The sequence below is a fragment of the Talpa occidentalis genome, unplaced genomic scaffold (assembly GCF_014898055.3).
Source record: "Talpa occidentalis isolate TD23 unplaced genomic scaffold, MPIMG_talOcc4v2.1 talOcc4.6, whole genome shotgun sequence".
Classification (NCBI taxonomy): Eukaryota; Metazoa; Chordata; class Mammalia; order Eulipotyphla; family Talpidae; genus Talpa; species Talpa occidentalis.
The window spans coordinates 21,784,305-21,794,624 of NW_023604972.1; the positions used below are offsets into that span (position 1 = coordinate 21,784,305).

Genomic DNA, 10,320 nt, shown 5'->3' on the forward strand with positions numbered 1-10,320 from the left:
AAGTACAGAAAAATGCATATACATTAGGATAGAAAAGTGTGTAGCTCAATTTTTAGAAGTGAACATACTTGGGTAACCACTATCCCTATCAAGAATTAGAACATTAGGGCCTCCCCGGTGGCGCAGCGGTTGAGCGCTGGGTTGGGAAGCTGCCCTCAGCCTCTGAGGTGCCGGTTCGATCGATCCCCAGCTGCTCCCCGGCCACCGGATGAGGGTCCCACATGGCGCGCAGACCTCTCCTGCCGCCCGCTGCTCCCCTCAGCAGTGTACTTCGGTCCTTCTGCCTGCTCTGCTCCCTGCTCTGGCTCTGGTGAATTCTCTCACCCTCCTGCACTTCTGACTGTACCCAGTGCATGTATAAACAAAACAAACGAATAAATAAATAAAAAAACACATGCCTCTTTAAAAAAAAAAAAAAGAATTAGAACATTAGGGGCCTCCCCAGTGGCGCAGCGGTTGAGCGCTGGGTTGCGAAGCTGCCCGCGGCCTCTGCGGCGCCGGTTCGATCCCCGGCTGCTCCCCGGCCACTGGAGGAGGGTCCCACATGGCGCGCAGACCTCTCCTGCCGCCCGCTGCTCCCCTCAGCAGTGTACTTCGGTCCTTCTGCCTGCTCTGCTCCCCTCTCTGGCTCTGGTGAATTCTCTCACCCTCCCGCGCTTCTGACTGTACCCAATGCATGTATAAACAAACAAACAAACAAACAAACAAATAAATAAATAAAATTAAAACATGCCTCTATAAAAAAAAAAGAATTAGAACATTAGCAGTTAATCAGAGCCTGCACTATGCCTTCTCCTAGTCACTACCTCCAATCAAATTACCATCATAGTGAATTCTTTTTTTCAAACATTTTTTTTAAAGATTTATTTATTTATACAAGCACTGGGGTACAGGCCAGAGCCACAGGAGGATGAGAGAATTCACCAGAGACAGAGTGGGGACCAGAACAGGCAGACTGACTGAAATACACTGCTGAGGGGAGCAGTGACGAGGCAGGAGAGGTCTGCCACGCCATGTGGGTAGCTCCCTGGCCGGCCGGGAATAGGATAGCTCCACAACGCTCCACAACCAGCTGCGCCACCAGGGAGGCCCCATCATAGTGAATTCTATCATCAGATTAGTTTGCCCACATGTGGATTTTACATATTTTCAATATTAGATATTGCCAAGCAGTTGTACCAACTTACATTCTGGTCAGCAGTGTATAAAATTCCAATTGCTCTAAATCCTTGTCAATACTTGATACTGCCAGCAGTGATAATTTTAGTCATTTGGAGGGGTGCGCCTCTGTTTTTGAAGACTAAAGTATACTGCTGCCAGAATTAATCACTCAATGGTAGGCTATAAATACGGCTTACAGGGTTTGAATGACTTACTGCCCTTAATGGATATCAGAATTTAAAACTCTTTATCATGTCACCTTTCCAAAATGTTTTTTGAAATTCCCCAAGGGCCTCCCTTGTGGCGCAAGGGGTTAAGCACCACACTATGAAGCAATCGCAGCCTCTGCAGCACAAGTTCCATCCCCCCGCTGGCCAAGGAGAAACCCACATGGCGCAGCAGACGTCTCCTGTCTCGCCTGCTGCTCCCCTCAGCAGTGTATTTAAGCCAGTCTGCTGTTCTGCTCTCCACTCTGTCTCTGGTGAATCCTCTCATCCTCCTGCATCTCTGGCCTGCACCCCAGCTCTTGTATGCATAAATAAACAAATCTTAAATAAATAAATAAAATTCCCCAAAATCAAATGTTATAGTAATTATAACTGAAGTATTTAAAGAACTAGCATGGGCATGTCATCTGCAGAAGCAAAGGTAAAACAAACAAGTTACTACCTACACTGACGTGTTTTCTTTTATCCTCAACCTGTTCCAGATAAGGAGTAAATCCATGATGTTGGGTGGTTATTACTCTATGGGTACTTTTTCATAGATTTCTATATTTCATGTGACTATAAATATCAGTTAGATACATCTCACAGATTAAACTGGGTTGAGGGCCTCCCCGGTGGCGCAGCGGTTGAGCGCTGGGTTGCGAAGCTGCCCGCGGCCTCTGTGGCACCGGTTCGATCCCCGGCTGCTCCTCGGCCACCGGAGGAGGGTCCCACATGGCGCGCAGACCTCTCCTGCCGCCCGCTGCTCCCCTCAGCAGTGTACTTCGGTCCTTCTGCCTGCTCTGCTCCCCGCTCTGGCTCTGGTGAATTCTCTCACCCTCCCGCGCTTCTGACTGTACCCAGTGCATGTATAAACAAACAAACAAAACAAACAAATAAATAAATAAATAAAAACATGCCTATAAAAAAAAAAGATTTATTAAAAAAAATAAAATAAAATAAACTGGGTTGAGACTTCCCTTCCAGAGATTTAACATACCTAAACACTAGAGCTGTTAAGTGTCTTATAAATAACTAAGATTTCTTGGGGAAAAAATAGAATATATTAATGTTGGATGGAAAATGCTACCAGGTGGCACAGGCAGTTGAGCGCAGTGCTGTGAAGCTGTCTGCAGCCTCTGAAGTGCCGGTTCGATCCCTCGGCCTCAGTGCAACCCACATGGCCAGCAGACCTCTCCTGTCTCGCCCGCTGCTCCCCCAGCAGTGTATTTCGTCAGTCTGCCTGTTCTGTTCCCTGCTCTGTCTCTGGTGAATCCTTTCATCCTCCCGCACATCTGGCCTGTACCCTAGTTCTTGTATGCATAAATAAATCTTAAAAAAAAATGCTACCATCACTTTTTCAGTGCTTCTCTGTTGGCCTTCAAAGGTATATCATTAATTCATGTTATAGTGAAACAATAAAAAGGGGACACAAATAGCTTAACAAAAGTGAGAAGATATTTTCCTAACTATAAGTTCTCTAAATTCACAGAAATTTTGAAATTCTAATTAAACAAATTTGTGATATTAATCACTAAATATGAAAGACATCATTTCTCAACCCAAGGTTCTTGGAAGTATAATAGCCAAAAAATGTAATATACTTACACAAAATTATAACCATCCAGTTTTATTTAATTTTAATAATACCACTTTTTAATTTTACTATATAATATGGTAACTATACTAGTAGACAAAATTTTAAAAAGAGAGAAAAAAATTACCCACAAACTCACTGCATTAATAAAATCACTATTAATATTTTAATATATTTCTTTCCAGTTATTTTCCCTGGCCATACCTGAAATAATTGTAATTACAACGTCCATAATACATAACATATATAGATTTTTCCAGATAGTTTCTTATCAGTTACAGTCATTTATTTTTATACTAATAGTAAATTATTCAACGAAAACAACATAAGAACAAAGGGCTGTTTGATATAGTTTACCTCATAAATAGGAAGTGTAGGAGAGTTCCATGCATTGATTCTTGATTCATTGACATCAACAACTGTTACCCTGATTTCAGGGCACATATGAGCAATGACACTACATGTGGGTCCTCCAACATAGCCAGCACCGATGCAACAGATCTTCTTAATTTCAAACATGATGGTACTAAAAGGCAAACAGCAAGACTACTGTAAACAGAAAATATAAAGAAATCACACTGCACATTCATCACACTTTATGAAAACTGTCCAGATACTGGGAAAGATTTCCTACATTCATAATCATTAAGAATTATGAAAATAGGGGCCTGTCTGGTGGCCTGGGGGTTAAGTCACAGCACTATCACTGTGATGACCTGAGTTTGATCCCTGGTCAGGGAGCTAACCCACATATGACTCAGCAGACCTCTCCTGGCTAGCCTGCTGCTCCCTTCAGCAGTGTATTTCAGTAGATCCACCTGTTCTGTTCCCCACTCTGTCTCTGGTGAATCCTCTCACCCCCTGCACCTCTGGCCTGCACCTTAGTTCTATGCAAAAATAAATAAAATCTTTAAAATATATATATATATAAAAGAATTAAGAAAATAGTGCTGAAAAAATTAGCATCCCAATTAGCTGATCTAGCCTGTTCTCAGCTACACTAGCATAAAACATGGGAGTTGGGGGGAGGACATGGTGGGAGAGGACATTATAATAACTAGTATAATTGAAGAAGACCACAAAGATTATAATGACATCATATCTAGAAAATCAAGAAACGAAATAAAGCCTTATTTATGTCTCTAATACACCAGCAAATTTGAACTTTGAAAGTTCAAAGGTAAACAGATCAGTGCACTTGTTTAAATAAATGCTGATGTACAAAAACCAGTGTGACAACAGGCTTAGACTAACACGATAGATACTAAGATTAGTTCCATAGTCCAAAAATGGCCTCTAAATTATACTCCCTGTACAATTTGCCTTTAGCAGTTTATTTTTAGGTAGTTGGTAATGATTTTAAACTCTATTTCAACTGCAGTCAGAAACTATGAGATAGTTAAGGGAAAGTAATTTCTGCAGTTACCAAAGCTGTTACAGAAATTTTGATAGATTTTTCAAAAGTCAAGAGATGAACACACTCTAATGAAAATAACAAGGGACTGCATAATAACAATGTCAGTTTGTTCATTATAATGAGAAAAAGAACTGTGAAACTGATCAGTCTTAAAATTTTAGTCTTTGCCAAGTCCTCAGGCATCATCAACTCTAACCCACTTATGGATTCAAAACGGGGGGGGGGGACAAAAAGGTAATAAGAGAGTTTAATAATTTGTTAATATACTCCAGAGCATGGATTAGAGCATGGATTAGGTATTCTGGAAGGCTGATCTATTTACTATGTCTGGTAAATCTATCACTACTATATAAAAAGATACAAAGCCCATAATGAAGATGATACAATTCTCTTAGATCTGAACCTGTGTTAATCAAAGAGTATCTAATTTACAGTGGTTTTCTGGGTAGACTTCCTACTGCAAGAGAATGAACTGACCAAGCTATATACAAATCCTGGCCTGCATTAACACAAAATTAAAATGACTTAGAAATCAATCTTTTAGTAGTCATGAACGGTAGATATAAATTCCTATCAGTCTGATCTCTAATGACTTTTTCAAAACAAAAACAGAATTTTAGTAAAACAGTAACAATGTACAGAAGTTAGAATCTAATGATTCTATGAAAGAAAGCAACATTTCTAGTACTATACATGCAAAGGAAATTTTTTATTTTTAGTTTTAAATATGTAATACATACATATGGTTCAAAAATTAAATCTGTATAACAAGGTATTCAAGAATTCAAGAATATCTACCCCAACCCTACTAGCCTCTTCACTGCTTTCACAAGCAACCCCTTTATTAGTTCCCTGTGTAGCCTCCCAGTATTGTTTTGCACAAGTAAATACATGTAATATATATATTGTAACAATCCATTCAGGAGGCAAAATACCATATACACCACCACCAACTGACATTTTTCAGTTAATCCACTCTGAAAACCAAGCCTCTTTTTTTTTTTTTTTTTTAACAGTTAACTGTATTCCATTGTATGGATGTACTTGCCAGGAAATATTAAAGCCATGCTACATGTGGTAGATTCTCTCCTTAAAGACCTAAGTAAGTGGGCTAATAACTCCCTATTATCACTTGTGAAGCCATAAAAACATGATATTCCTACTAAATTTTGTGAATTCCAATATTCAGCTCAGCATAAACTAATAGCTTAGTAAAATTTAATTTTGACAACCATGCATGTTGTCTTTTTTCATTCTCTAATTTTCAGTTCTGCCCTTTATCACTCGCTAGGCATCAGGTGCTGCACACACAAGGAGAACGGGAAAAGCAGGGGAGGAAAAGACCGCATTGGAATTGCCAAGTGGCTTAGGGGACTGTTTTCCCCAAAAGGTCCCAGTTATGGGAGGGACAGTTGAGCTCAAGTGCATCACTGTCCGCATCTCGAAGCACAAAAACTCGGCATTTGGCTTCAAAAAATTGTTCACACTTGCTACACACTTCTTCCCCTCTTCTCCTTCATGAAAAATTAATATTCCTATTTAAGAGTCTACTATGGGGGCCTCCCCGGTGGCACAGTGATTGAGCGCTGGGTTGCGAAGCTGCCCGCGGTCTCTGCAGCGCGAGTTCGATCCCAGGCTGCTCCCCAGCCACCGGAGGTGGGTCCCACATGACACACAGACCTCTCCTGCCCCCCGCTGCTCCCCTCCACTCCCCTCAGCAGTGTACTTCGGTCCTTCTGCCTGCTCTGCTCCCTGCTCTGACTCTGGTGAATTTTCTCACCCTCCTGCGCTTCTGCTTGTATAAATAAATAAACATATCTTTGAAAAAAAAAAAGTGAAAGGGAACTGGTCACACGCAGGTAACATGGTTAAGTTATATAAAGCAGTATACTCAATTAAGTGACAAAATGAGAGTAAAAGTCCTCAGGGAAAGATCATTGAAATAAGAAAGCATCTACCGCATGGCAAATGGAGAATCTGAGTTTGGCCTAAAGAATGAATAGGATAGGGCCTCCCTGGTGGCGCAGCGGTTGAGCGCTGGGCTGTGAAGCTGCCCGCAGCCTCTGCAGCACCGGTTTGATCCCCGGCCGCTGATGAGGGTCCCACATGGCACGCAGACCTCTCCTGCCACGCCCGCTGCTCACCTCAGCAGTGTATTTCAGTCCTTCTGCCTGCTCTGTTCCCCTCTCTGGCTCTGGTGGATTCTTTCACCCTCCTGCACTTCTGATTGTACCCAGCGCTTGTATAAATAAATAAATAAATCTTAAAAAAAAAATGAATAGGATATATTTTTTAAAAAAGGCAAGTGAGGAAGGGCATTCCAGATGAGAAGGGAATAAATAATAAATAAAGATATATTAAAAAGTAAGGACAAATAAGTGAGGAGCTAGCTAATTAGCAATGAAGTGGATGCTAAGGAAAGGTAATAATTGTCTCCTAGGGAGGAAAAGAATTGAAAGTGGGTCTTGAATACTGCTTTCAGGAAAGCATGCCAACAATGTCATGGACCAATAATATCTTTAATAATTTAAGGTAACATAGCTGAAAGTGACTATAGGAATCAATGACATTAATGCAGCTAAAATCTAACATACTCCACTGAAGGAAAGCAGTGTTAGTAAAGGGGATGATCAGTCTGGAGCCTGGAAAGAAAGAGTTAAGAGCAAGAATGACAAAGTATTAATTTCAGCACCATTCAGAGAAAAGTGACACTAAATCTGAAAGTCAGAAGAGTTCTCTGGTTTCAGAGAGGTGGGGCAAGAACAAACTTTCCCAATGCTGGGATGATATAATCCCTGAAAACTGGACTGTTCTGATTCCACTATGGCTTGAGAATTTAGATTCCCAGAAATCATAATACTAGAAAGGAGTGATCTGGATTTGAGACACAAGTATTAGAGTCACTGGAATAAAATTATTCTACTGTGATAGCAAAATTCCATTTTAGCGTACCCATCAGTCTCTGATGAGCTTAATTACCTCAAATTAATATCCAAAGTCTCATTAACTCCAGGTGCATGGGGTAAAAAAAAAATCTACCTTCCAGATATGCAAAGTTGATGATCAAGTCCTGAACTATGATGAACCTGAAGAATTACCACACAGTAACACACTGGATAGCTAGACAGCCTCTCTCTCTAATTAAAACCAGTTTCTAGGATAACTAAAAAGTGGACTCTCAAATATTTTGGATCAGAGGATCTTTGGGTGTTACCACATAATCCCACAGCCAGTGGCTATTAGGAAAGCCTAATGTCATTAATCTCCATCATAACAGGATCTGCTAACATTCATATAGTAAACATGGATTGAATGTCTCCATGATGCAACTCTTAGGCTCAAATTGTTCACAGTTAATAAAGTGCTCCTGGACTAACAGTTTTTTTTTTTTTTTAATAGAGGCATGTTTTATTTATTTATTATTTGTTTGTTTTGTTTATACATGCACTGGGTACAGTGAGAAGCGCAGGAGGGTGAGAGAATTCACCAGAGCCAGAGCGGGGAGCAGAGTAGGCAGAAGGACCGAAGTACACTGCTGAGGGGAGCAGCGGGCGGCAGGAGAGGTCTGCGCGCCATGTGGGACCCTCCTCCGGAGGCCGGGGAGCAGCCGGGGATCGAACCGGCGCCGCAGAGGCCGCGGGCAGCTTCGCAACCCAGCGCTCAACCGCTGCGCCACCGGGGAGGCCCTGGACTAACAGTTCTTATTGCTGCTCACCCAACACCTAGAACAGTGAGCTCTCAATAAATATTAAATGAATGAATACCTCCCCATAAGGGCCTATCTTTTTTAGATGAAGACTGTTACATCAATATCCTTGGCTTGGATGGCTGATCATAGTATTTTTGCAGATTATCCAGAATCCTATCATTCTCTCTTGTCTAAGTAGAACTTCAGCCTTCAGCGTGTCTCCCCAGAGTTACTTCTTATCCACCTTGATTGCCAAGCTATATTCGACTTGCCTTATATATAACAGCTAAGATAAATTCTTGGTAACAGGCGGACCTGTATTATAGCACTGCTTGGGTTTGGGGATATTTCATTTTATGTTTCTATTTCATATTACATGTGGTTTGTAGATGACCCAATGGATGTAAAATTTGTGCAAATCAAAATAAATTGTCGCTTAGAAGTTTCAATAAAATCCTCAATAAACTTTAATATGAAAGATATTGATACACTGTTAGTACTACACTTTGCTTGACAAATATATCTTGTGATTCCGTTTTATATTTCGACTTGGATGTAACTCCTAACTCTCCACTGTCAGGAAAACAGGAATGTTTGCTTACTCAATGAGTCAGTTTGAAATAAATTTTTACTTCTGTACTTTGGGAAAGTCACAATAAACCAGGCCATTCAAAAACTACTCTTCATCTAAAATTTTATGAGTTCTCATCAATATTTCAAACTCGAAGGCTAACATATATAGGGGAGCTCCTACTACAAACTCAACTGAATTTAATTCCTCTGTTCTCCATCCCTCTTCAGCATACTCTGCACAGCCACCCAGTAGTTCAGGCAACAGGTTTATAGCTGGATACATCAACTTCATCCATCATCTCAATCATTTCCAAAAATTAAATACTAACAGATGACTGACCCAAGGAAAAAAAATTGGAATATGTTTATTAGATATTGGTTTTATGTCAGAAAAAGGAATTCAGCAATAGAAGAGAAATGAGATTCTTTCTGTGAGAGTTGTCTACCACTAATTTACCTTAAACTAGTTGCAGGGACATTAACAGGCACGTCTCAGAGGAGACAGAAGCTCTTTCATTTCCAGAAGCCCCCTGAGAAACAGACCAGACTACTGTTCTCCATTTCTTAGGGGATCTGAAGAAACTCAAAGACTCACTGTGTCTTTGAGGTTAGTCAATGGACAGTTACTGCTCTGTATACTGGTGAATAGCTCCCTACCAGTGAATTTCTCTTTTCTATGTGCCAGAATTCTCAATCCTACTCAATAATCTTCCTTTCTATAGGAGGTAAAATATTTTAAGGTCTCACACAAACTTGATCTCCTGCAGCACCCAAGAAAGGCCTGCCCTAACATGAAATAGAGCAATTAAATGGTGTGGCGGCCAACAGTGGATTCCAGGAGAGTCCATACAGATGTTAGGATGGAATGTCGTAGGATGCCGCCCTCAAAGGGGCTTTCTGGCTTCGTTTTCTGGTTTAGTTTCTTAAGAAGAGCGGTCAATGATGTGAGGAAAGCAGCAGGCCCTTAAGTGAGCAGACTCCAAACACTAACAAAAGACTATGACTCTGAGACCAAAATGGGGTCGGTCCCTAACCCGAGGACCACTCCTTCAGTGCACGTTCAGCCTTCTGGGGCGCCGGGGAAACCTCATTTGTTTGAAGTCAAAAAGTGGGAAAAAGCAGAAAAAGCAGCAGTTGGAAGACCCGAGAGTCTAGAATTAAAAGCTCAAGTTATCCCATGGCCAGAACAGCAGATTCCAAAGGCGACTCCCGCCTAGAGCCCAAAAGAGAAGCCGGGGATGGAGAGAGAGGAGACCTGGACCGAGCTCAGGGAGCGACCGGGAGAAGCGCTCACACCTCCGCCGCGCACCCCCACATCCTGCGGGACCCCAGCAGCATCCTGACCCTGCAGCAGGGCCAGCCCAGGTAAAGGCGCTTACCCACTTCCAAGCACCGAGCCCGGCTGCGCTCCTATCCCGATAGCTCGGACAGCTCCTAGCTTGGGCCGCGCTCCTGCAGCTGCTGCACCCGCGCCCGGCTCCGCCTGCTCTCCCTGCACCGCACGCCCCTCCCTCAGGCTGCAGGGCGCCGCACCCCGAGTCCCGGGCCGAGCCAGCATTTAAGGCTTCAGTCCGAGAAGGGGGAGGGTTCGCTCCGTGGCAGCCAGGCCCTCCCAAACTCTGGCCGGCGCCGCATCCTTGCCCCACCCACCTCCTGCCCGCTAAGCCCGGGGTCTGGC

General features: G+C 42.4%; 1 protein-coding gene across 1 annotated transcript in view; it reads right to left on the reverse strand.

Moving 5' to 3' along the window:
* Positions 1-10,320, reverse strand: part of UGDH (UDP-glucose 6-dehydrogenase) — a 28,455-nt gene extending 18,135 nt beyond the window's left edge. Inside the window, exons 1-2 of the mRNA XM_037529756.2 lie at positions 10,022-10,320; positions 3,322-3,490 (exon numbers count right to left, since the gene is read on the reverse strand). Coding sequence (XP_037385653.1) covers positions 3,322-3,490; positions 10,022-10,200 — 348 coding nt within the window. The 5' untranslated portion in view covers positions 10,201-10,320. The remainder of the gene's footprint in view (positions 1-3,321; positions 3,491-10,021) is intronic.